We start from the raw sequence: 27415 nt of genomic DNA on the forward strand, positions 1-27415 counted from the left end.
CATATAAAAAGTTTATTTTGCGACTTTTACCGTAATTTCATTTTAAAAATGATGATATTGAAATATATCTGAAAATAAGATATGACCGTTTTAAAAACTCCTTATATTATTATAAATAGCACCGCACTCTAAAAATAATTAATAATTTTTGTAAACTGCCTAATAATACTAAAAATAAAAAAAATAGTTGTCAATGTCACTGTCAAAAAACCATTGACAGTTGTCAAAATGTCACCGACAACAACAAAGGTTCCGGTCAGAAGAAAATAAATAAAATGCATTTGAATGCCATCAAATCAAAGAATTTATACATTCAGACACATTGTTAAAAATTTGTAAGTAATCAAATTATTTACTAAACTGTCTTAAAATAGATCTATAATTTTTTGTTTATGTCTTTTTAAACAGTACAAATATACATTGTATAGATAAAAACTAGTAGTGTTTGTTGCGTGACAGTTACGTGTTTTTGAGTCGCGGTAAGTGGCAGAATGCGGGCAGAAAAAGACTGGTCATCGTGACTATCTTTGGTAGAGGCCTATTCTTTGCAGTGGAAGTCTATTGGCTAACATAATGATTTATTGCGATCTTTTACAATTTCTTTCACACGAGAGAGAACATATTAACTGTTTATTTTATTTTTGAAAAAAAAAACTGATACATTAAATTTGTCCTTCATTGTCCTTTCTATCTTCTGCAAGGCATACGCTTACCCTCTTTTTATGATGAGATATACCATAATCGCCACGCTTGATAGGCGATTTGGCGATCGCAGTGTGGTATTATGGTACGTAGAGGTCGCTTCTGTCTATCCTTTGGAAACATTTTTGAGAGCAGCGGCAATCCTGTATAATTAATGCAAAATGTGTGAATTATATATGAATGTATCTGTGGAATTAAACCTGCGACCTACGATTCTTTGGATTGTATTGCGCACATGGACTGTAGTTCCTGTTGTTTGACAATTCTGTATTTTTCATTCATAGAAAATGACAGCACATGTCGTGAAATAAAATATTTAGCACAATAAATAAAGTTTTCTAGGTTATCCTTGAATAGATTTGGAAGAACTAGAACAGTTTGTGAGGCATGGATGGCGGGAGGCAGTCGCGCTTACTGAGCCGTCTACTCGGCAGGCTTCGTGGCGACCATCATCGCCTGGACCAAAACTACTCACTCACTTCTACAGCGTAAGTTGCCTGTTGGTTGGACAGATAATGCAAATCAGAACTTTCTGCAATATTGCACGTTTTTTATTCATTTTTCACAACAGGTCGATATTTGAAGATTTCACGTTTGGGAACGTTATACGCACACAGACACGCGCGCGCACACGCACGCACACATACACACGCACGCACACACGCACAAACACACGCACACGCACGCACACACGCACACACACACACACACACATACGTATATACATATTAGTATATATTTTATATGTATAAAATCCAAGTTTTATCTCCTTTGACAAGCCTATTTAAAAAAGAAAACCTTTTATATCGCCGGAGAAGAAATTCGCACGTAGAAACACAATTCATAACGACTATCCCCGTCAATAGTTGTGGAAGGCAAATATCATGTCATTTCGCAAGACCCATGTATGGATTGTTTAAAGGAGTCCGAATTATCATGGCGTTTATCATTTAGAACAAGCCTCACTGTCTAAAATTGATTATTAAATCATAAGTCATTGATTAAGGTCAGATTGGTAGGATCAGGACTGTATGATGGCCAGTCTACAGCTCTGATGAAATCCGGAAGTCCTACTGCATGATTACGGCTCATTCATAAGCTTCATGTTTTACTTTACTATAATAATATTAATAATGTTATCAAAGTAAACAAATAAATATTTAATAATAAACTCATGATGATTTCGTGCTTTTTGGCGTAAACATAAATTTTATTACAGATATCTTAAAAAAACATGTTAATTTTGGTTTCATTTAAGTATAATCTGTGGTATTAATAATAATACAGATGCAGCACAGACAGCGCGGGTTTCGCCAGCGCGAATGACGAAGAGGAAGTAGAACCGTCTCCCATGAACCCAGCCGCGACGGCATCGACCTCGTCTCCGGGCGACGAGCAGTTTGCTGCCAACATTGATTTAAGGTCACACATGAGATTGTAACAAGTTGATAGTTTTTAAACGGTTTTATTTAGTTCGACCCGTACGGAATTTATTTGTTTATTTGGGTCAAAATTAGAAATAGAAATTTAAGCACCTTCCCGTTGTATGATTGATCTGAAATTTGGTACACACGTTTAATTTAGATGACAATACAATATAATAAAATCAATAACATTATAAATCTAAGATGGCCGCCGATACAAAATGGCGGATTACGTATTTTTCCTCAACCTCCTCAATATGGGTATCAAATGAAAGGGCTACACTAGTAAAACACGATGATTATGTCAAAATTTAAAATTCAAGATGGACGCCGTTCCAATATGGCGGCCTAGTTACATATTTTTTCACAACCACCACAATATGGGTATCAAAAAACCGTTTAACTTAAAAGTTTTTAAATGTATTTTTTATCGTTTGTAGACGAAGCATGCGATCTCTGTCGCGCTTGATATTAAGCAATGACGAGGTCTGAGATGGTACATGCTTGCACCAAGAAATCCATTCACAATTCTCTTTTAGACTCCTAAGTTATAATTGCCTGGAAACAATGACGCCGGTAGGTTGTTCCACTTCTTGACTGTTCGCAGTATAAAAGTATTAGCGAAACGCTTAGTGCGGGTGAAAGGAATTTCAACCGTGTTCGGATGCCGTGAATCCGTGCATCTTCTTGTCCGATGCAAGAAAGAAGACAGAGGAATTATTTGATGTAATTCCAACGCATATTCTCCAAAATACAGTCTGTAGAATATCTATAAAATGGTAACTTTTCGCCGATGCTCCAGGCTTAACGATCGTAATAAATAAGATCTAAGATGAAACTAAAGTGGCCTGGACATGTCTGTGGAAGAATGGATTCAGGTTAACAAATTGTAGACATTCGGATAAAATGTCGTTCACCAAGGCAAATGTGTCGTTGACCCAATAGTTGTGAGCTTGACTCTTGAAACTATTGTCTCGTCCTGTGGCAAGACATCAAACTAAGTAAATCCACCGATAAGAAAGAGGTCACTAGTAGAATCAAATTCCTGGGTTCGTGAAACTAAGATACATCATCTCAACCAAACTCAAACGTCGCCCAAAGACAAAAGTCTACCAGTGTGTATTACCGGTGATGATTTAAAGCACAGGAACGTGGTCGTTCACTCTGGGCCTTATTGGTAAACTCAGTGGCTATGCTCGGGGTTGGTCTATAATATCGAATCTGAAATGAGGAAATTCAAAGACAAAGAGAAGTTACTGGCTTAGTCCAGCTAGTTGGTAAGTTGCATGGACAGGCCACATATCACGTGGAACATTTGGTCACTATCCTAAGGTTCTGAAGCGGAAAATAGAGTAGGACATTTACCCACATTCGGGGGTAGCGTCAACCATACATGCATACTCCGGGACGAGCTATCTAAAATAGCACAGCGCGAGGAAATACCTCGTGGCGATCCCTGACCGCAAGATACCGTTGTTCCCCTTATTGAGCAGAGAGCGATCATCAGAGTGGTTTTATTGGGTTGGAATCCCACATAATCCTGTCCTTCCTCCAGAGACAGCATCTTTAACATCTGGTAGATTCCCCCCCCCCCCCCAACCAAAAAAGGACATCCACCCAAAAAGTGGACAGAAGATATCGGATTCTGCATACAGGCCGCTTTCAACCGGTTATAAAAGTGATGCCTAAGTCCAGATGTGAAGGTTTTACGACTGAAATGATGAATGATAGCGATGACTAGGGTGAAAATGGGTCTATGTGATATTGTCTTCTTTTTTGATGTAATGAAACTAGGATACAAGATGTTGACCTATATAATGTTGTATAGATCCACGATACAATCGGACAGTTAGATATTTCCCATACGGATTATGCGTCTTCAAGTAGCGTCTGAAGGAGTGACGTCAGAGACATTTAGTTTTGCATTTGGGTGCGTTGAATATTTAGTGGGCAAGAGAGTCGCCTCAGGTAGATGGAAGCTTCCTTTTTATGAATATTCGTTGACTGGTAAGATAGGCATATGGGAGATGAAAAAAAAACAATGATTTTTCTTTGACCTTCAAGTGAAGAAGTATTATAATAAAAGTACGTTTTCATTTGTAGTACCCGGCGTTTGATTTGTCATACCGTAAAGTTTCCGTAAAAAATGTTAACTTACTATGTCACAGTTGATGTATATGTACCCAACATTTCTAGAGTTTGGCCTGTGACAATGGATAAATAAGATATAGTTGAAGGCTGTACACGCAGGGACTTTCTCAGCTCAGGACGTTCAGTGAGAGGCCATCTTAAGTCGCTTGGACAAAGGCTCCATGGAGTAACTGGCCACAAAGGTCCTTGAGAGAAAGGTGTTTCGGATCCCAAGTGTCAGAGGAATGAACCTCGCATCGATAATTTGCATTTATTGGAATATTTTTACGTTTTATTCGAGTAAAACAAATGTAATGTTCATGCTACGAATTGCAGGCCTCAACGGCTCCAATATTTTTGTGTTAAACCATTCTTTTTTTTAAATCGGACGCCATCAGTGATGTGATCGTATCTCCGTCGAAGTCTAGTCTTTGTATAAATGTAAATGTTCACCATCTCCACAGTTATTGTCTATCATCTTCCTCACCATTAATAAGGAATGCAACCTCTCACCTATACCAGCTAAACGTATATACTATTTCCTTGTCTCTAAGTATACGAGTTATGGTGGTGAATATTTATTCTTCTCTAATTTAGATACGGCGGTCAATATTTAACACCGGAGCAGCTGCCAGAGTTCTGCAACCAGCTCCACCATCTAGTGGAAGTTATCAGGAACATACAGTCGTACGCCAGGGTGACGGGAGAATACCCGAGGTATAATATCCTTTAATTATTTTTTCATTGATGATGTAAATATGAAATATTTAAAATAATACATCGTTGGATTGGTGAGGCTGTAGTGATCCTTTCATTAATTAATTAATTAATTCAATCATTCAGTCATTCATTCATTCATACCTTCATTTATTTGCCGCGATAACCAGTCTAACTCCGCAAAGCCTTCGGTCCCTCGGAGCGCTTTCTCTGTATTGCGGAGCACTCGGCCCTTCTCGTCGCCCTTAAAGCGGAATTTAAATAATATCCGCTTCCCCATATCAACGCCTGGACACATGCCTCACATCGAGCCCCGGCGGTCTCGATGCACATGTCATGCACTACACACCTACACATGACACGGCGGCCACGTCCGCCTAACCTGCGTTCAAGCGAGGGCGGTCCGGAGAGGCCCGTGTCTCTCCCAACCGCTGAGTAGTCCTAGCTTCATGCACTACGCTATACACCTACATGGTTATAGTTGTCCGCGTGTAGACGTCTTCGTCGTAACTGAAGTACGATCCTTAGCGTAAAATTTTTAGTCCGTAGACCGCTGTTTCCACGGGCTCAATTTCGATGAAGCTGTACAAAGCCTAGACCGGCTAGCAGCACAACATCAAATACATCAAATAGTCAAAAAGAAGACCAGTGTTCCGCTGGCCGCATCCAGCGATTTCCCGTGACCTTGATTATGTCATCGGTCTACCTAGTAGAGAGCTACCCAAACCGCGTCCACTGACTCGTGGTCACCCTTCAAGAATCTTTCTGCGCCAATAGCCGTCATTTACACGAGCGATGTGTTCCGTTCTTTTCCTCCACTGCTACGTCGGTGACTTTAATTCTTCTGCGGATCTTCTCATTTGTGATTCGATCTCTTAACGTAGCTCTGAACTTCATCTCTATCAAATCCTAAGTTATTTAGTGATTATAATCATCATCAGGTTAACCAAAAGCCGCTCACCGCAAGGCATAGCCCTCCCTAACATCTCCGCGATGACCAGACCTACGCTTCTCATATTCAGCGACCACCTGGACCTTCGCTATCCTCTTTATATGACTATGTTTCTTGATCAGTAAATGAAAAGGTCATGAAAACGGTGGTTGAAATTTAACAAAGGTAGTTTCAAAACAATCCTGATGGTTTTTCTGATGGGAACTGTACAGTGAGCTGGAGAAGCGGCTGGAACAGGAGGCGCGGGAGGTGGCTTCGCTGGCAAGCGAGGCTCGACAGGCAAGGGACGTGGTGACCCGCACGCGGACCCAGCGCCGGGCCCTGCACGCCCTCAAGAAGCAGCTGGCGGCACACTTAGCCACGCTTAGGCATACAGGTAACCAGGGACCTTGCACTTACATTTATATCATTTTTACTAAAGCAGACATTTACACGTAAAAACACAACTGTTACGAAACCGAAGAGAGAGAAAATACGATCTAATCCCAAAAAAAAAAGATGACTATAGGTGAGACATAAAGGACGAATCCGCTGGCTTGGTCACTTGGAGCGAATGGGATCGGATCGGAGCGTGAAGGTAGCGTACCTGGAAAAACCGAAGGGTCGAAGACCAGTGGGTAGACCCAGGTATTGCTGGATCGATCGCGTTGAGGCAGACTTGCGCGAATTGAATGTCAACCAATGGCAGACGATGGCGCAAGATAGAGGAAAGTGGAAGTCTCTCGCTTCGGAGGCCAAGACCCACTTTGGGTCACTGAGCCAGCGGAGTAGTAGTAGTAGTAGACATTTACACGCACTTTTGAAACTTAATTATTTTTAACATCAAAAGTGTTATTCTATCGTGCAGTGGACTTGTTTACTAAAAACAAATATACTTAGTCTTGTCATAAATATTGTTACAAAGAAAAAAAAACATTCTTTTTGTACGTAACATTTAATACTATTGCAGTGTGTTAGTTTAATACATAAATATTACACCACTAAACACATAAAGCTTATTCGAAGTGAAACGTTGAAGCCAGATATCCATTGCACGCATTCTATGGGAAAATTCTTCACTACCAATCATATGGATTGTTTTAGGGACTCCGAATTACCATGACGTTTAGAGCAAGCCTTATTCTCTAAAACTGACCATAGATTATAAACAGATCTTTATCTGTCACAAACAGAGGTTTCATTGTACCTATCAATAGCCTGGTACACAAACATTTGAATAATATTGTTACGTATTGTGGGTTCTGACTCGAAATGAAACACCACTGGTTCACAAGGAGTCTTTTATTCACATATCAGATGGTCATCCTACTTAAACACAAAGTATACTTTCGCTTAGTTCATACTACGCTTCCAAATCGCTTAAAAAAATCACTGTCCAAATAGTCACTTTATTTCACTGATGGTTGATCTCAATCTTATAACTCATAAAACTACACTGAAATGTCGACATAGGGAATACATTTATTTATACTACGGAGAAGGCTCGAGTAAGTTCGAGATAGTACTCGGTTAGAATTTCCTAGAACCGTACCCAAAAATCTATAAATAACTTCAAGTTCACGCGTGTTTACAACACTTCTTGATCCTAGGATTCTGTGTTTATTTTTAGAGGGTTCTGTAACTCGTGCTTTGTAACAATACGTATGGAGGGTTTACAAAATTGTTTTTGGCGCCATACCTACTTTATGTAATGCAATCATAGCGATTTAGTTCTCTTTATTTACCACACTCCATTTTATATTACAAATTAATTTACGAATATTTGGCGCGAAAATGGTATCTGTCATTATCAAATGAACAATCTTATGAAAATGACAGATTCCAAATTCAAAGGTTATGTTTTGTTTATTTTTAATTATAACATTGTTTATGGCCACACTAAAGATTACATGACTTTTTTATTGCGCAAAACTGGTATTTGGTTGACATCGATAATATGTAGACTTTTATTTTTTTTTAACAATACTCGGAATTTCTACAAGAGATGTATAAAATCGATTTTTGTAAATAGAAATCCGTGAACTGGAAAATCTAGTCCGCGTGTCAGACCGAAAGCTGTACAAGAATTGGGAGGCGCTGAAAGACTCGGTAGATCCAAGCGCTTTCGAGCCACTGCTTGAAGAAATCAGGGTAAAACAATTTACTTTCTTCATTACGAACATCTTTTTATTTAGAGACGTCCCAGGGAAAGATTTAAGCTTCTGTACACGAATTAAATTAATGGGATACTACAGGGGTCACAGCTTGGACCGCTGTGTTAGTCACATCATCGGATTAGAAGGCTTTCATATTCTTTTGCACCCAGATAGTTGCTTCTTGGAATAAATGTAGTAAGTGTTAAGTACGTTGGGTCTGATTTTCAGTGAGGAAGAAAAGGACCAATATTTAACCACTTCCGCACAAGCAGTGTTAGTCGTGCAACAAAGTGCACCGCCCGCCAGCTCGCTGATAAATGCGCATGCGGCAAACAATGCGAATTACACAACTACCATCGTTAAACCACACAAATCACAGAGACTCTGTGTTTGGCACTAATCGGTGTAACATAACTCCTGAAGATGCTCCGTGGAGGGGTGAAACACGTGTTGAGTGCACTTTGTTGCACGTCTACCACTGTATGTGCGGAAGTGGCTAAATATTGGTCCTTTTCTTACTTAGGATGGACTTCCCCAAAATACCGCCTGATTCCATAAAATATTTCAGTAAGGAAGAAAGCTTTTTGATTCTTATATTTAGGTATTATGGTAGGTTATTACTGCTCGTAATTTTAATTAAAGTTGGGGTTTGGAAATAAAATACATGATAAATATGTAAATATGTGGATTTATTTTTGGCCAGATCAACAATATTAAACAACTGTCAATTTTAAGTATTTACATTTTTTTTTATTTAAAATAGAACAGTGCTGGTTAGGTCATTGTTGCAATATCAAGAGAGTTCCCGTGCCTCTTATTACTCTTACTCCATAGAAGACAGGTTATCTCTTGAAGACCTGAATGAATCTCTAATTGTTGTTGTTGTTGGTGTTGATAGAGTAAGCAGACGGCTCTCGAGTGCCTGGTGCGCCTGATCACAAACCGCCGCTGCAGCATCTCGCGCGCCGCCATCGCCCCGCACCCCTTGCCAGCGCCACCTCGCGACGACGACGGTAAACTACCAATTTGTACACATATTCAAATTCGTAATATCTTTATTCAAACAAGCATTTACATGCTCTTTTGAATCGACTATTTTAACATTATAAGCAGTAAGCTACCTCCAGCAAAGAATGCTGATCTGTTGAGAAGAGCAGACCAGTAACTTAACAGTTGCTCTTTTTAAATGAAATTTAAAAGAAAATTGTTGTGTGCATTATAACATCCCGTGGCTACAGAGGTCTTTCGACTCAATTATGATGACTCTTTATGGGAGTAACTCAAAGAGAGAGTTTACAATAACAATCCTAAAAACTCTTGTGTTAATATACTTTTTAATAAAAGAAAATATTCGTCGATAAATCAGCCCAAATGACACAATTTTACTGCAGCGTGTTGCGAAGAACACAAGGCTCCGTTTTGAACAGTATCTGCAACTTGGTGAAAGACAATAGGATGTTATGATTTTAAAAAAAATATCCGCGTTTCTGTTCTATCGTTTGATATTTAAGTACAACTGTATCTCAAGTATTAAATGTTTTATTTAAGTTTGAAAATATAAATCTTTCACCAGACACTATTTATATATAATTTCTGTCATAATTTATTAAACGAATGTTTAAATTTTGGAACATTAAAAATATCTTCTTAATATGTATTGAAAAGCAATCATACTAAAACATTTTTACCATATTAAATTTTTTACACCGAATCATCTTCTAACTATATATAGATAATAAAAGGTGATGTTAATTGGCATAAAAGCCTTAAACTTAAACTCATTTGCTGTAATTTTATTAATGGTACATGTTTTTCAAAATTAATCGTTTTAAAAATAATAACGTACACATATCGTGTATTATCGACCAGTGACCTTCCAAACTGAGGTCCCCTTGTAAAGTCCCTTGAGTCCCTATCTAAGAGGTCGAGGGCCTCCTAATCCGGTGAAATAATTGTAGGTTTCGCTATTTTAAAAGAGTTATTCAGTTAGGCGTCGTCTGCCACCTTAAACCTGTGTAATCTGCGAATGCCTTGCAGTAATGAATCTCCGATCCAAAAACATAAAATTACGTAATGATAATATTGTAAGAAAAGGCTATTTCAAAACTCCGTTTATAAAATATTCAAAAATAATTTCTGTTACTAATTGTCCTAGTAGAAACCAGAAGTTAATGCCCTTGCATTTTAATAGAAAAAAGAGAATTAATTTTATACAGAAATCTCGGATATGGCCGTCTCCTTGACTCGTTGAGAGTTTGTAAGCTTGGTCCTGTGTTATCAGTTTCTCCAACGATCCCTGAAGAGATTTAATGGAATCAGGCGTTACCTCGCGGAAATCCATCCTAAGTAAGAAAAGGACCAATATTTAGCCACTTCCGCACATGCAGTGGTAGTCGTGCAATAAACGTCGACTATGTGTTTGGCACTAATCGGTGTAACATGACTCCTGAGGATGCCCCGTGGAGGGATGAAACACGTGTTGAGTGATTTGGCGGTGGCGGTTGTGTGATGCGCATTGTTTGCCGCATACGCATTTATCAGCGGGCTGGCGGGCAGTGCATTTTATTGCCCGACTACCACTGCATGTGCGGAAATGGCTAAATATTGGTCCTTTTCTTACCCTGAAGAGATATCCAAAAACGTCCTTATAATTTATGATGATAAAAGTATGTCAGGATCTTGTTACACGTAGACACCACAACTATAGAGTCGACCACAGCGGGGTCGGCGCGAAAGAGACACGAGATCGGGCGACGGGCGGCGCACAAGCGGAGAAAGAGGGACGCAACGAGGGAGCCCCGATCCGTCCCTCTGTCGGGCGAGTCGAGCAGACATGGCGCCACTGTGCAGGTGATTTAATCACTTATCTTCAACTAAATAATTCAGGAGCCTAACCTATATTTTTCTTTTCGAAGGGAGAGACAGGGTTATGTGGAATTCCTATCCTCAACAAAACCCTATCGATAGTCGCCCTATGTGCTGGGAAACCGTTATTTCAATTAGGAACTTTTTAATTATTCTTGTAGTCGCTCGCTCTGTGCTATTCTGGATAGCCAGTTCTGAAGAATGCGTTGTTCATGCTACCTATAAACCCGTTGTACTCTCACGACGGTTCGAGACCAAGACGATTTATTTTACGACACAGAGTGGCAAAAGCTGGTGGGAGTTTAGAGCCACCACCATTCTTCTTTTCAGTCGATGGACGCCCACTGCAAGGCATAGGCCTCTTCACGATGACCAGTCTTGCGCTGCCAGCATCCAGCGACTTCCTGCGTCCTTGACAATGTCGTCGGTCTACCTAATGGGTCTACCCACGACGCGTCGACCAGCTCGTGGTCGTCACTAGAGAACCTTTGACCCCGACGGTCATAGGTTGCACGACCAGTATGCCCCGCCCACCAACTCAGACGAGCAATTCTTCGAGCTACGTTGGTGAACTTGGTTCCTCTGCAGATCTCAACATTTTTGATTTGATCTCGCAGCGAAACTGCAAGCATAGCCCTCGCCGTTGCTCTCTGGGTGAATACGGTCTTCAAACATTACAGTATTTTGGACCTTTTAGAGCTACCACCCTAAATACCTGAAATTCCTAACCACATTTTAGATAGGGACACCAATCTCCGGAGGCCCGTCACAAGACACGCTTCTGTGCTGATGGCGTCGTCTCCGAGTGAGATCTATGAGAGAGATCGACTAGTTCTAACGTCATTACAATTTTTAAAGACTTATTTTTATTGATAGATCACACAGTCGTCATATAGCATTAAGGAGTCTCCGCCAAATAGCCTGTCATTAAATCCGCCGTGGTACATTGTGTGGTTAAAGAAGGGTTTAAATAAATAATTCGAGCGTGACAAAGGGGCTTATTTTACAAGCGTTTGCACGAGGTGACGCTGTACGGAATCATAATAAATAAATTACACGCAAGCGTGCATTATCGATTAAAGTAAATAGTCCAATGGAAATGAACGCTTACAACTACGGAATTTCCAAATGCGTTCTTATGTATTTGACAACAGGGATCAAAAGAAGATAACTATCGATAAAATGAAACTTGGCGCTTGTAGGCGACAATTAGATACAAGGTACCACAGCAAAGATCACTTACACAGCCTGTTTAAATGTCGCTACCATAATAAGGGAGCAATAGATAGTGATATGTATTTAAGAAAATACTTCACTATTTATTTTCCTTATTAGGTCACTACTCATTTTCCTAAATACGTAACTATTTATTTCCCGAAATACATCACTATTCATTTTCCTAAATTCATTACTATGTACTTTCCTGAATACATCAGTATCTATTTTCAAGAATACACCGCTAACTATATAATAAACGCCTTCCCTGTAATAGATAGTGATGTCTTAAGTAAATAAATCACTATCTATTTTCGAGAATACACCAGTTTCTATTTTCCCAAATACACCACTACATATTTTTCCAAATACACCTCTATCTATTTTCCCAAATACACCACTATCTATTTTCCTTAATACACCACTATCAATTTTCTCAAATACATTACTATTTATTTTCCCAAATACACCACTATCTATTTTCCTAAATACACCACTTTCTATTTTCCTAAATACACGACTGTCTATTATCAGAAATTCATCAGTATATTTTTTCCTGAACATATTATTATCTATATGATAAATAACTTTCGTAAGTTACCGATTGAGGATTTAAATTAATTTTTTTGGACTCGCAGGTGACGGTCGGACAACCGACACTGGAACTGGCAACCCGTGCAAGCGTTAGAGACATTTTATTCTTCACCAGCAACTGACCCGCCTAGCGTTAACTGTACCCATGGAATATAAAACAAGCTTTAAATGTGTTTTATTTGTAGTTTTTTATACTTTATTGTATAATAAGACAGACTGTCAATTTTAACTTAATACTTAATATTTGAGCATCATCTTCTTCTCTTCATCTTCAAACAGCTGGATTTCCACCGGTCCTATGTGTTTTATATAGTGTAGGTTTATGTCCAACATTGGACGTGCTATGACTAAAACAATGATTTAAACATCATTACTCTTAAAGGATATAGGAAGTCCATAAGTTATTTTAGGATTTGCATCATGCAATCTAAACTGAACTACACTATCCTGTATCAGGAACTTTTGCGAATTTAAATAGAGCCTTATGATGAAAGGATACATCTATATGTAATAGTATTGGTAGTTAAAGAGTAGGGAAGTTATTTATTCTTTTTTTTTCGTGGGTAAATCCTGCATGGCATACCCCTCCGCTGCGGGGGCAACGAAAGGTTATGCCGGACTTCTACCAGCTAAAACCCAATGGTCTTCAACGCCTTATGATAAAACCACGGGAACGCTCTCTACTACAGCAGTTTCAACGGCGGTGGCCTAGTGTCTTAACTCTGGACTACAGCTGCAGTTCCCCATCCATCATAAATACGAGAGATATAGTTCGAATGCCATCGCAGGACCAAGAGAGAGGTTATTTATCCTGAATCAAGTAAAAGACTTGTGAAGTGAACCGCATTATTGTTCCACACGGAACACTTTGGAATATTTGTTAACAAAGTTATATAATTCTTTTTCCACCTGTACGAATCATACCAGGAGTTTTCAGTCTGCCTATGTGTGACTAGTTGAAACAATGGGTCATGTTATACTTAGGCGTAGTAATTGGAAGCTGAAGATAATGTAGCACTGGAGAATAATTTACCAACACTGCCACGGAGAATATACAGGACGATCCTAGATGGGAATAAGCTTTAAAGGGATCAATGTATAGCTCATATTTCCTTATCTGCGTCAGAAGTTATTATCATATAGATTTTGATATATAAAATTTATTTAAAACTACATATTTAATGGAATCAGGCGTTCCCTTGCGGAAGTCCATCCTAAGTAAGAAAAGGGCCAATATTTAGTAACCACCGACGATATTCCGCCTATATCAGCCGCATGGCTGACCGTGTTGGAATGGATATTAATATAATTTGGAACTACATTTAACCGCTTGCATTGTTGGTTAAACCAAACTTTTTGAGCTGCCACCCGATTTAATTTGGTTTATTTGATTTATAAACACGCCTGTTCAGCTTGGCATGCTGATCTTAAATATTTAATGGAATCAGGCGTTACCTTGAGGAAGTCCATCTTAAGTATGTGCGGAAGTGGCTAAATATTGGCCCTTTTTTTTACAATACTACAATTACACATGCAATGAATAATCCTATATACAATTACTTTGTTGGGGTTGTTTAAAAAACACAGTAAATTAGTTAATGATTTTATTATACAAACATTACATTAAATACGTAAGACGTTTGAAGAGTGCGATGTGATCAGCTGAGTGGTGGGAGTTCAAATCGGACCTTGGACGGAGAGTTAGGGCTTCTTCTCCTCAACTGGCGCCGCCTCCGAGCTAGGAGAAGCGACTGACTCCGCGGGGACCGACTTTCCCTGCAAATTATTTTTTCGTTTACTTTTTTCCAAATATAACTCGTAGAAGTTTCCTTGCTAAAATCTAAAATGTTAAACTCTTATTTTTCTTCATGTTAGCAGATAGACGCTCATTGCCAGAAAGGCCATCTCCAAAGACAGCGACGATAACTGGTCTTTCACTACTACCTTGACTGTCGTCGATCCAACTAGCTGGGGCCTATCCTCACTGAATCTACCGGTTGTTATTATAAATCATTAATATGATTATTATAAATATAATATACAATAACCCTGTAGCGTTCATGCTTCGAATTACCAGCCATTACGGCCAAAATACGTTTATGATAAATCATTCCTGGAATTTGAAATTGGAACGATGATTTGAATTCGGAAGCTGTCAGTGATGAGGTCGCTGCTGTAGCGGTAGGTCGTGTAAACTGTAAATACTCTATACATTTGTGAATATATCTTCTCACATTTGGTTAACATCTTCCTCGCCAACCTGCTCGGGGGGTAACTCATCTCTTCCTGCTAATAGTTTATACCATTAGGGATATCGGATTCTACGGATCTTCTTATATAAGGAATCGTTTATAACCGTCGCATTTTTAAGCTGAACGAAGTCATTATTACATATCTTGTATTAAAAACTATTCAACAACAATTGACTTGTTAAAAATACTTTTTTATAGTGTAGAATTTATTAGAATGTTTTAAAGGTGACCTTATCCGTTAGAGGATCCTTTATCATAGAAAGCCTTATAACTGTATCCTTCATCTTAAAATACATGGTTGCGAGGTTTTTGAACGGACCTAATTTTAGAAGATCCTAAACCTAAATCAGTCCGGTGTTTTTCCGTGACCACTATCGGCAGTTATTGCAATAGTCTGCTTTAAGGTTCTGAAGTGGAAACCTTGGGTAACCGCAGCGTAGACTCTCCATCCACACGGTAAACGGACGACCTTGTTCCAACTGGTTCAATTTGTTCCAATTTCACGAGATATAAGATACATTTTAATTACGTGCTAGTAAGTTTCTGGGAGAACCCTGTGTTAAGCAATGGACAACTTAAGACAGCAATGATGGTCACGATTGTCTTCTATTTTATTATCGCCTAAAAATTTTAAAGCTCTAATATAATTTTTATAAGTTTTTGTCAATAAACTTTTTAAATTTATTGCGTGGTCATTAATAGGCATATTATAATACGGTGTTTTACCATAGATAATAGATATAGCTGTCAAAATTAGGAGGAAAATTTTAAAATCTTAGAATCTTTGTTTACCTCAGCTACTGCTGCAGGGGAGGAAGGTTCTGCAGCAGCGACGGACACTGGTGCATGTTCTTTTTTATCTTCATCAGGTACTGGTGAAGAACTGCTTAACTATAAATTATTTTTTTTTTCTTCTTAGCATCTTCTATAAATATAGATAATTAATCATATAAAAATATCTATTCGATACTCAAATCTAATAAATTGACATCCTCTAAATATTGTTTTAAAACGTTTTTGTATACAATTTTTCCAGTTTTGATTTATTAAAATTATTATAAAAAAATAAAATGAAACAATGGATCCAAAATCGATAGATGTTCAGATTAATTTTTAATTTACACAGATGATGTTCGTTCTTTGGCACAAATATAAATCAGAATGATTTCTTTTGCTATTATTTAAAATAGAAATGCAAAATTTTGATTGAAAGTATTTATATATAAATAATACATTGTCAAATAAAGATGGTTAATTTAAATAAATACATAATTTCTATTTTAATATAAAATAATTATAATATGTTATCTATATTACGATAATAAAAGATTATAAATGTCTTGGGCCCTGTTATTGTGTGAAATTTATGAAATAAAATTTAGATTTATTACCTGGATAGCGACGAAAGCAAACAAAGCAACTGCGACTAATAACTTCATGTTTTTACAGTGAGCACAAACCAACTAACAATATGACGACGCGAGAGAATCGCACTCTTTTATAACCGAGCACCGGAAACAGCCCGTGGACGAATGAAAATAAAACCTTTGCCATATCAATAATGGCTTCTGTTTATAAAACATGGTCGAGACGGAAACAATTAAAATTGTTATCGTTCCGTAAGCTTGTTTCAATTTGCCGCGCTGCCCGTGCGGGACAGATTATAAATCGTGACGCTACAATTTCGTTAAAAAAAAGGAATATATTCATTAACCAACTTTAAATGAAGTTTACAAAATTACGTTTATTAAAATCAATTTATCCACCAACTAATGTTAAATATAAATAAGATTAGTTCCCAAAAGTTCCGATTATTTTAAATATTGTTATATGTATGTAAATATAATTTATTATACAATAAAAGCCCTGAAATATCCTAAAGTTTTACGTAAGTTTTTTACCTAAATAAATCTAAATTTTCTTAGCTATTAATAAAATAATGTAGTGTAATAAATAATATATTATTGTTACTTTATCGAATTAATTATGAACGCCATTTTATTTTCTCCGTGACAGTTATGGAATGCACAATATTTGAACAACCATTAAACAATTGATTTGAAACAAACAGAAAATTTTACGCTTATTATAAGTTTGAATAACATACGAGTAATAATATTTTTATTACAGGGAATTAATAGTTCAGTTATAGATTCAATTTATTTCACACTTATGTTGCAAATACCTTTTTACGGATTATTATGAAAATTTATAACCTAGGGAAGCAGTCCACAGTTTTGACAACTAAACAGAAGTTTTGTTTTGAGAGATAGCGCTCTACGAAGCTGAAATTAGCCATTTGTCTCTTTCCAAACGTCGATGTGCAATATTTACCGCCGGGTACTTTATTGACATTAACATGTTTAACATATACAATAATTGAACAAGAACAAAATAGTCATCGAATGAAACTAAAATCTACTTTTTAAAACTAAAAGTTTAACGTGAAACGAGTTTTTAGTTATAATACACGTCATTATATTAAAAACTCCTAAAATTTATAGCCACGGCGCATTTTGAAGAAAAAAATATATAATTACAACGTAGAAAACAACATGCATTAAAAACCATAAAATTACTTCGTGCGGAAAATACTTAATTAAGATATAATGAATTTTAAATTTTGCTTCGTAGCTAATTCATTTGCTAATTGGAAAGCAATGCATTTCGCGTTTTATAGAAGTGATTTATGTTTTATTGCTATGACACTAAAATTGAGGAGCGTGAATGCGCAAGGGTGGAAGCGAGCAGTCCAGGCAAACATGTAGTTAACAAAAGTTAACAATAATTGTTTTGTTATTATAAACAGAGATTTAGTACTTATTCCAAAGTATGTCGTTGTTGCAGTGGCGTACCTAGGGGGGGGCGGTGGGTGCGGTCCGCACCGGGCGGCACTTACCTAGGGGCGGCATTTTTTAAATTTACTTATAGTTGTAAAAAGCAACATATTCATTTCATATTTATTTTCTTTCTTAAATAATAAGTTAAATTATCTTCGTTCTACAATGAGTCAATTAGGACCAAAAACTCTTGCAATATTGCCAATAGAACAAGAAATTACAAATAATTTTAATTTTGAGAGCATTATACACGATTTTTCTAGTATGAAAGCTAGAAAGAAGAGTAGATATTATATAAATATGTTTACGAGTGCATACACATATGTCTAAAAAAATTTACTTTGTGTATTAATTAATATTGATTAAATAACTTAATAATTTATTTATGTGTATTAATTTATAAAAAACCACTATTTGATTGACTTATAATAGAAGGGGCGGCAAACTGGAGATCGCCCCGGGCGGCAAAAGTTCTTGGTACACCACTGCGTTGTTGCAGACCACCACCATCATTATTTTTTCAGTGCAATATAATATTATTGAATAAGTCTCTATTAATTCTCTTCTCTATTAATTAACTCGCATCGAGTATAAATCGTATATTATAAAAGTTTAAAATAAGAATATTCTTGGAAAATTTAACCTTGTTTTTTATCACTAATATGTAGCAGTCTACTATATAAACTTGCTATCGTTAAAGTCGTTGATGTAAAAATAACGTATTTTTTAAAAAAACGTTATTGTATTTCTTTTAAAAATACGCAAAATATATTTAAATAATACGGAGAAATTCATGTAAAACAGTAACATGTTTAATTTTTTTGCTTTGAAAGAACGATCAATTTCTAAACTGAAGAAATTTTTAACGCGTCAATTCCGTGACGTTGGCATTCTGTCATTGTAATCAAGTGTGGCTACTATGTTAAAAATTCCACGTTTATTGGAAAATACTTTATAATAATATGTGCCTAGTTTGATTTACGAATTTTGCCAACGACGGGCTCAATGCATTTCGCCACTACTACTATACGCGCACACTATTCGATTTAAGACCACTTTGCTTATAAACTCATCCCCAAAAAATCAATGTTTTTTGTTCAAAGGAAATCCTAATCTAAATCTAGGTTAAGAGTCAAGTCCTTGAAATTTTGTTGCCCTGAGCCTAGGGCCATGTTACCTATGCCTGAATTAACTAAACTGAAAATTAATTAACGGCCCTGAACATGTGTATTAAAAAATAAAAATGTTTTTAATAACTGAATGTAAATATTCTTAACGTATTATTGAAAATTAGATTATTTCAAAATAATGTAAACAAAATATAGTATTTAAAGAGTAGCAAGAAATATGTGTAATTTTATTACTCCTTAACTTTCTATATTTGGGTGACAACAGAAAATAAATGTGTTAACACTGGTTGTTGCATTCTGCCAGCTCGGTTCGATTTCGTTTGGCAGATGTAATATCTCGATGGATTGATCGAAAAAATTCTTTTAAAAACAAAGCCCCATGAATGAAGCTCAGAGTGTTTGCGAAATAAATCAGTTTTAATATTCTTGTTAATTACAAAGAATTGTTAAGTGTGAAGATATGGCATCCCGTGGGGGTATTATGGTGACTGGTACAAACGGGGCTGATTTTGAACATCGGGAAAAAGTCGCTATACAGTATCAGTTAAGGTGAGCGATTGGCTTATTTATACGTACACTGACCTGTTGTATAGAAATACACGGCGCTCCGGCGATGTGACATCGACATCGCGTTTGGAGTTCCGTCAAATTATTTTTAGACTTAAGCAAAAGGTGGACATTTCGCGCCACAAATCGAAATTATCTTAACAGCTGTTAACTACCAATTACAAACTATATTGTTTATCAAGTTACTTTAACTTTAAATTTAAGAGCTTTATGAATGAGCCTCTGTTTTCGTTTTTAATCTCAAGTTAAAGGTATATTATTTAACAAATCTTATTTTAGCATTTAAGAGGCTTTAGTTGATCGAAATGTGTAAAATTTGGTTTGTTGACTCATTTACATTGTCTATATTATATTCTACACATTCATAAAATTGATTTACATAGACAAACTATTGAGATTCTGGCCGACTTTCTCTGCAGAACAGCATCTAGAGCTAGTGGTAGCTTACCTCATATAATGTTAACGTAACCAATAATTTAAAAGTTCATGTAAATGCCTACTTGAATGGAGAAATTATGAATTTGAAATTTAAAAAGATTTTTAGTTGATTAGTATGGACAATTTTTTTTTGATTTTGATAAATTTTACTAACAACATATTTTAATACAAATGGGTGACTGATGTTGTGAACAGTAGTAGCTTAGCTATTAGAACTGTAACATGTGATCATAGGTCACGGGTTAGATTCCGGGGATACAATCTTGTATAATTCACACTTTGCACATTAATTATATAGGATTACAACTGCTTATAAACAAGTTTTTGGAAGATTGGCAGCAGTGTCTTGTGTTTGCCATAATGCCACAATGCAGTTGCCAACCTACCTGCCAAGCGTGGCAATTTTGGTATATACCCCATAGAAACCATTGGCAGAGGCCTGGCAACAACAATGAAACTATATATTCATCCTGTTAAAGCTATTACACTTATCACCAATCAACTTATTTGCTATTTGTTGATGCTACCTCTTTTATTCCATTAGTATTATTTTTGACACAAATGTTGTTATTCATTATACTAATATTTATTCTGCCTATTTTCTTGCCAAGTGTGGCAAATATATTATAATCCCTTAGAGATATCTTTGGGGGAGGCCAATGCCTTACGGTTGGTAAGGTGGTGATTATTTAAATGATTGAATCAGCAAATACATATAATACTGAAAAATATGTTGCATTATATATTTATAAAGATTACCAATGTTGGTCACTTCTTAAGAGTTCAAAATTATGTAGACCTTGTTGACTGAGGATTTTAATACAGACCGTTTTTTAAGTTTCTCATTATCTGGTTTGATTTAATTTAACTTGACTATCTTTTTATTATATTGCAGCTGTGGAGAAACTAATAGGATTATTCTTATTTATTTACATTTAATTGCCACATATGTTTGTGAGAAAATCTAAATCAAGCCAACTGATTTGCTCTAGTGTTACATTCAACATAAAACATACTACAATAGCCTCTTACGAATATAACACTCTCCAAAATAGTTGATGTGTCTTTATTAATTTTCTGTAAGTTAGGAAATCCTTTTAAATAGTCATATACATATCAGTCCTAATCCGGAGTTATATTACTATGCAGTGGTCCACACAGATGAACACAGCAATATTCATTTCTAGACTTCCCTATAGATTTGCAAGTTTTTGGCATAAAATATTCTTCTATGCCAAAAATGTTTATTCGCTTCGTATTTCACACCATGCAATTTCTGGCCCTTACCAAATATTAAAAATGTTGCCGAAATGAAACCAATTTTTAATGGAATAAAGCATTACCTTGCGGAAGTCCATCTTAAGTAAGAAAGGACCAATATTTAGCCACTTCCGCACATGCAGTAGTAGTCGTGCAACAAAGTGCACCACCTGCCAGCCCACTGATAAATGTGCATGCGGCAAACAATGCGAATTACACAACTGCCACCGTCAAATCACTCAACACGTGTTTCACCTCTCCATGGGGCATCTTCAGGAGTTATGTTACACCGATTAGTGCCAAACATAGAGTGAGCTCAGTCCGTCGCCATTGTTAAACCAATTTAACACCAACTCGGACCAGCAAAAGAGCTTTCCGAATGAATCATTTCAGAAGTGCTTCCAATTATGGAATCGATGTTGGGATAAGTGCATCACTAGCCTAGAAGAGTACTTCGAAGGAAATTAAATTATTTCTAATACTTTGTTTGCTTTCAAATAAGTCACCATATTTTTTGGTTGCACCACATGCTTGTAAACTGTTTAAAATAAGCGATAAATGTAATTTCCAGTGCACTGAACAAGTCTCGTCTGAAATACTGTGTCTTCTTCCATCACATACTGTTCCTGGTGATGCTCGCAAAGCTGTCCGCTGATATTCTAGACAAACTGGACATATTCATATTGGAAATTGAAGAGTTGCAAATACCGCAGGTAATGTATATGTTATGTTCTTCATCAAGTTCATTGTTTATAAGTATTTATGTAAGAAATAAGTAACTCTTTAGTAATGTCTCTAAATAAGCTTTTAATTTATTTGAGAAGTTTGAACAAAACCTTAATAAATCCTAAATTTGTAAACAATTTGTATTCCACTTCTACTGGCCCCAAAAAAAATCTGATTCGGCTATGGGTTTGAACAGTGGTGAGCAGTTTTTAAAGGATTAGGGTGTTTGGAACCCTACAAAGGTTACTTTAAATTGAAAGATGTGTTTATGTGGAAGTTAATCTGAGCCTAGTTTCTAGCGAATTTAGTTCTTGAGTTATTCTTCTGACAAAAAAAAGTGGTAAATGTAAATGGTTTTTTTTGTTTTTTTTTTAGTGGCTCTGTTTTATGGGGCCACTCCTACTCCATATATTGAAGACAGGGACATTTATATTTTAAATATTTCTTTCAGGTTTTTTAATCACTATTTTCTATTCTTCACAATCTCTATTACTCTACGAGATGTGTGAGATCGACAAACATTTATCTGCTTTTGATAGTGAAGAACTAAAATGTTGGGTTGTCTTCATCTATCAATGTAAACAGATAATATTTGACAACTGCAGCAATGTGCTTGGCAGCAGAAAATTAATTCCCATTCCTTTTTTTTTTTCAAAAAATAATAATTAATGTAGCTGCAGGTGATCCCCCAGAACCAGTAAAATTTAGAAAAAGCTATGTAGGTATGAAAAACAAATTGGGAAAAAAAATTTGGGAACCTCTGATTATTACTGAAGACAAAACTCCATTGACTTCTATTTTTGAAAACATTCAGTTTTTAGTTCTACCCCTGACCATATTGGATATCACCTAGCACTTGTAATGTGGAAAACCTTAAAATAAAATAAATTCAAAAATAATCTGAAAAAATAAGGTTTATTTCAATAACTTTTGTGTTAAGTAAATAAGTTAAGTAGATAAGTTAATAAGGACTTCTTATTTTATTTTCAGCCCCTGTGGTGGGAGTACACCTGGTGCCTTTCATTACTGCTTTCTTTCCTCGGCCTGGCAGCTATAAAACGGAACAACATTAAACAGCTTCGGAGATACATGTATGGTATCACCATTCTCGGATTTGGTCCACTTTTATACTGTCTGATTTATTACTGCGGTGATGTGTGGAGGTACTTATCAAGGGATGATGAAGAAGACAGCTCAGAAAACGAAATTGATTTATGGCAGGTTAGTAATATTCATTTTAATTAACATAAAATGTTGTCTCACTATCTACAGGATGATTAGTTATGCATGTAAAACATTTATTGTGGTAAATGTATAAATCATTTGCCGTTAATTAATGTAAAGTACACCATATGCATAAATCAATGGTTTGAGGATTAATAAAAAACGTAAGGGTAATCTAAATGAGTAAATAAAATCACCGCATTATACTTATATGTCCTGTATATATACATGTATATGTATATATACAGGACATGTATCAAAATTAGATTTTTAAAATTTTGGTCTGTCTGATTGTTCCGGTTAATCTCTGAAATAGCTGGAATGATTTTTCCAGCACTTACACTGGCTAGTAGCTGATGTAATAAGAAGTATCTAAGACTTGTTTTATTTTAGAAAAGTCCTTAAATAAAAAAAAATCCTAAATTGTTTTTTTTTGTGTGCACATTGGTTTTACATTGCCTTTGGACCCTCTACTGTAGTGTTTCCCAACTTGGAGTTGTAAAGAGTGATACTTTAGTACACGATGCGAGTATAACTCTTTCGTTTTAAAATCAAAAATATATTTGTTACATTGGGGGGTATAAGAATTTTAGGAAGACAATGGTGAGGCATGACAAATGAAAGGTTAAAAAATACTGCTCTACCATTTTGAAAAACTAGTGCCTATTAGTGGGCAGTCCCTTTATGTTGGAAAGCTTTTCTTTAAAGGCTCCATTTTTAGAGGAACTCTTACTCTCTTTACTTCTCCCATACCATGTGTGAACAGGGTTGTTTTTACAATAATAATTTTTTCAAGTAACCTTTTATCTCTCTTCTTACGAATTTTTTTTATTAGTTCTAATTTCTCCACTTCACATTACCTTTCATTCCTTCCCATTCTTTTTCAAACATACATCGCCTCTCTTTCATTGCTTCTTCTGGATTATGTTGAACACATTATATATTGTAGTATGACATATGGTAGGTTAAAGCTGTTATGTTCCAAGCAGTTGATATAAATGTAAAATTGGTTTCGGGGCTAAATACGAATCGTAATGTACTGCTTTTATTAGAAACATGGGGGAGGTCCATGTCCAGCTGTGGAAATTTGTTTGGATGAAGTTTTAATGAATTGACTGTATTGTATTGAATGTACTAACCTTATAGTATTTTTAAAAATCTATTTATTTAATTTAATATTCTTTATTGTACATGCTAGGATACATTTAAATAGTTTGATAATAATAAGCAAAAAACTACAATGGGATTCTTATCACAGAGGCAATCTCATAGAGACAACAATAGAAGTATAAATATTGGGTAGTTAATGTTTACAAAACATACATATACACAAACATACATGCACATACACATATATATAACATATGTACTTATAATTAATAAGATATAATACATATTACGGTATAGTACATATTGTAAACATAATATAATAATTAATAAAAACAGCAAATTGATTTTGATCACATTTGTCTCAGAAAGAATAAAGAAATGGAGAAAGAAAAGGAAATGAATTAACAGATAAATAATCATAATCATCTATTATCTGCCGAAAAAATTATGTCAAGTTTACTCAACCAACCGCAATGTTTTTAAATTAACATAGCAACAGCTATAACTAGAGATAGAAAATTGAGGGTAATTTGACTGAGGAAATCTCCTCTGTAGCCACATCTAAATTTTATAATTCCATCTCTTGCTCAAAATGTTCGCCTTAAGGAGAGAGAGTTCTGTCCACTTGTAGACTTCAGGCAGGACCAACTCTCAGGTGTCTCCTACTGTTTTCGTATACCTAACCATGTTGTCCGGGAAGAATATAAGACTATACTGGGTGAAAGCGCACGCGGGGATGGAGAGGAATGAGAGGGCGGATCAGTTGGCCAAGGAAGAAGAAAGTGCAAAAGAAGACCTGAATATGAGAGATGCCCCGTTTCATTCGTCAAGCGACAACTGAGACTGGAGTCGCTCGACGAATGGAACAGGAGGTATAAGGAAGGAACGACGGCTTCAGTGACGAGGATATTTTTCCCGGACGTCACTTCAGCCTACCGCGTGCTCCGCAGTGTCGAGATGGATACGGTCTTGGCTAGCCCAGCTCTTCACAGGTCACGGGGGTCCTCTGAGTACCTTCACAGGTTCAAGCTTAAGGAGGACCCCTTGTGCTTCTGTGAACCGGGCGTGGGCCAGACCGTGGTCCACCTTGTGGCCCACTGTTCGGCGTTCGGAAGACTGCGCGCAGATTGCGAATGCCGGATGGGCAAAAAGATAGAGGAAAAGAATGTCTCGGCCATCATGCAAGACGAAGGGGAGAGAGTATGCTTCCTCAGCTACTGCAGGAAGGTGGTAATAAATGCAATAGGTAAAAATAAATAATGTTGCAAAATAAAATAGTAAGGAAACCTAGAATGTAGTGGTTGAGGATGAATGTATGGCTAATGGAATAAAATGAAATGGGAAAATTGTAGAATGAAAGAAACAGTATGACTGATAAGATGATATATGAAAGAGAAGAATGATAATAATAAAAAAATGAATATATTACTAGAATTAAAAAGTCCCTGTCCCACACGAGATAGGGGAACGAGAGGTCACCAACAGCGGGGACCATTATATAAAAAAAAACCATGTTGTCCAAAACCCCCTTTTTGGTAATCTAATAAATAAACATGGTGACACCAAACCGTTATGGTTAGACATCACCTGCTAGAATGTTGTTGCTATGCATAATTACCTATGAAGTTATTTAAATGCCTAATTTTTATTTTCAGGGCTACCCATATGGTCTCCTGTGGTATGCATTCATACTGCTAGCATCTCAAGTTCACTTCTTCCAACTCTACTTCTCATTCAATCTCTTAAAAGCATGGCGCGCAAGGGGTGCGCTCAGGAAATCCGATTAAATTATTATTTGTTATAGGGTTTATTTTTGTTCAACAAATTATAAGGTTGTTAACCAATTTTGTTATTGTGATTTGTTAAGGAATAAATGGAGTTTTGCATTGATATTGTAAAGTTGTATCAATATTATTGAATTGAGTTATTTTTAATTGAATGTTGTGTTTATTAAAACAAAAAAAAAAATTATATACCACTGCCATAAGTGTGAGTGAGATAAAAAATTATACCACCCGTACCCAGTGTGAACACTAACATCTTGACATGCATATAGTCTTTTTGAGAAACAAAAATATGTGGCTCTTGTTATAGACCTTCCTCAGCAGCTTGTAATATGTATATAGTTTTAAAAACAGGCAATATATTAAATTAATTTAAGTAAAAAACATTTTAATAATATAAAAACTATATATAATTAATATATAAAGACCACAGATAAAAGTAAAAATGACGGCACTCAAGTGTACATTTAAGATCTGTTAACATATCCATGCTTGGTACAGATGTATTAATTTATAAACATTTTTTGTAGTCCAACAAGAATACATACTTTTATAAAGAAACTCATTGTAAATTCTTGAAAAACTCATCAAAGAGTATTTAAAAAATATAAATATATTAGAGAAGTTGGCAGAGATGCTAAAGAGTGCTCTTAATCCTAAAAAAATCAGTATTTTTGAAAAGAAAACGAAATTTGCTCAGAAAAGTGTGGCATAAAAACAAAATGTAATTTTTTGTACATTTATTAACAAATAATAGCATAACTCATGACTGATTATGTTAATATGTGCACAAAATAAGAATTTCTATTATATTTAAATAAATCATCAAATTTGAAAATATCACATTAAATAGTGCTAATGTAGATTAAAAATTTAAATATATTTAGGTTTCGATAGTGTGTTTAGGAATAATGTTTTATGTTAAGGCGCGAATGTCACAAAATGGCGGCAAACCATGACAAGCTTAAAAAAATTAGAAATATTTAATTATTATAAATAAACATATATCGGATATATTTATATGTAAAGTATATTTATTTTTTAAGATAAAATTAAACAAATTAGAAAAAAAATATGATTAAAATTGGGTATAATTTACAAGAAACTTATTTAATTTCTACTGCCATATTAAATTATCGTTTGAAGGTTTACTTTCTTTTTCTATCTCTTATAATGTATCAAATACTGATAATAAAGTCTTAAGATACATAAAGTGTAGAGTATTTTTGGAATGATGAAATATTTTGCATGTGAAATGGAACTCATTTGGAACTTTGGGTTTTGATTCGAAGACTCCAATTGGTCTGATGCCAATATCTACAAATATATTAAGTTAAAAGTAATTAACAG

General features: G+C 35.8%; 2 protein-coding genes and 1 long non-coding RNA gene across 3 annotated transcripts; 2 read left to right on the plus strand and 1 right to left on the minus strand.

The window, feature by feature from the left end:
- Positions 1-249: 249 nt before the first annotated feature.
- Positions 250-12890, plus strand: LOC137920389 (uncharacterized). The gene is made up of 9 exons (XM_068763717.1): positions 250-335; positions 1045-1190; positions 1990-2124; positions 4854-4973; positions 6138-6301; positions 7937-8055; positions 8959-9073; positions 10768-10910; positions 12779-12890. Exons 2-9 carry the CDS (start codon positions 1090-1092, stop codon positions 12854-12856), a joined length of 975 nt encoding a protein of 324 aa, XP_068619818.1. The 5' UTR covers positions 250-335; positions 1045-1089; the 3' UTR covers positions 12857-12890.
- A 1434-nt stretch (positions 12891-14324) lies between these two features.
- Positions 14325-16972, minus strand: LOC137920352 (uncharacterized). Its single transcript, XR_011106761.1, has 4 exons — positions 16958-16972; positions 16378-16662; positions 15779-15877; positions 14325-14510 (listed from the first exon to the last, which is right to left on the minus strand). It is a non-coding gene; the product is annotated as an uncharacterized lncRNA (long non-coding RNA).
- A 2269-nt stretch (positions 16973-19241) lies between these two features.
- Positions 19242-26943, plus strand: jagn (jagunal). Its single transcript, XM_068763525.1, has 4 exons — positions 19242-19505; positions 21793-21934; positions 22938-23168; positions 25937-26943. The coding sequence occupies exons 1-4, from the start codon at positions 19417-19419 to the stop codon at positions 26066-26068; spliced, it is 594 nt and encodes a 197-aa protein (XP_068619626.1). The 5' UTR covers positions 19242-19416; the 3' UTR covers positions 26069-26943.
- The last annotated feature ends 472 nt before the right edge of the window (positions 26944-27415 follow it).

This window comes from Battus philenor, unplaced genomic scaffold (genome assembly GCF_028537555.1).
Source record: "Battus philenor isolate CCGP_79_NKW_IND1 unplaced genomic scaffold, ilBatPhil1.0.hap1 SCAF_18, whole genome shotgun sequence".
NCBI classification, from domain to species: Eukaryota; Metazoa; Arthropoda; class Insecta; order Lepidoptera; family Papilionidae; genus Battus; species Battus philenor.

What these genes read in the sequence shown, in the direction of transcription:
- LOC137920389 (XM_068763717.1), top strand. Translation starts at nt 1,090, where the DNA reads ATGGATGGCGGGAGGCAGTCGCGCTTACTGAGCCGTCTACTCGGCAGG. An exon ending in TACTCACTCACTTCTACAGC is followed by an intron (nt 1,191 to 1,989) that starts GTAAGTTGCCTG and finishes ATAATAATACAG; the next exon opens with ATGCAGCACAGACAGCGCGG. An exon ending in GCTGCCAACATTGATTTAAG is followed by an intron (nt 2,125 to 4,853) that starts GTCACACATGAG and finishes TCTCTAATTTAG; the next exon opens with ATACGGCGGTCAATATTTAA.
- jagn (XM_068763525.1), top strand. Translation starts at nt 19,417, where the DNA reads ATGGCATCCCGTGGGGGTATTATGGTGACTGGTACAAACGGGGCTGAT. An exon ending in AAGAGTTGCAAATACCGCAG is followed by an intron (nt 21,935 to 22,937) that starts GTAATGTATATG and finishes TTTTATTTTCAG; the next exon opens with CCCCTGTGGTGGGAGTACAC. An exon ending in ACGAAATTGATTTATGGCAG is followed by an intron (nt 23,169 to 25,936) that starts GTTAGTAATATT and finishes TTTTATTTTCAG; the next exon opens with GGCTACCCATATGGTCTCCT.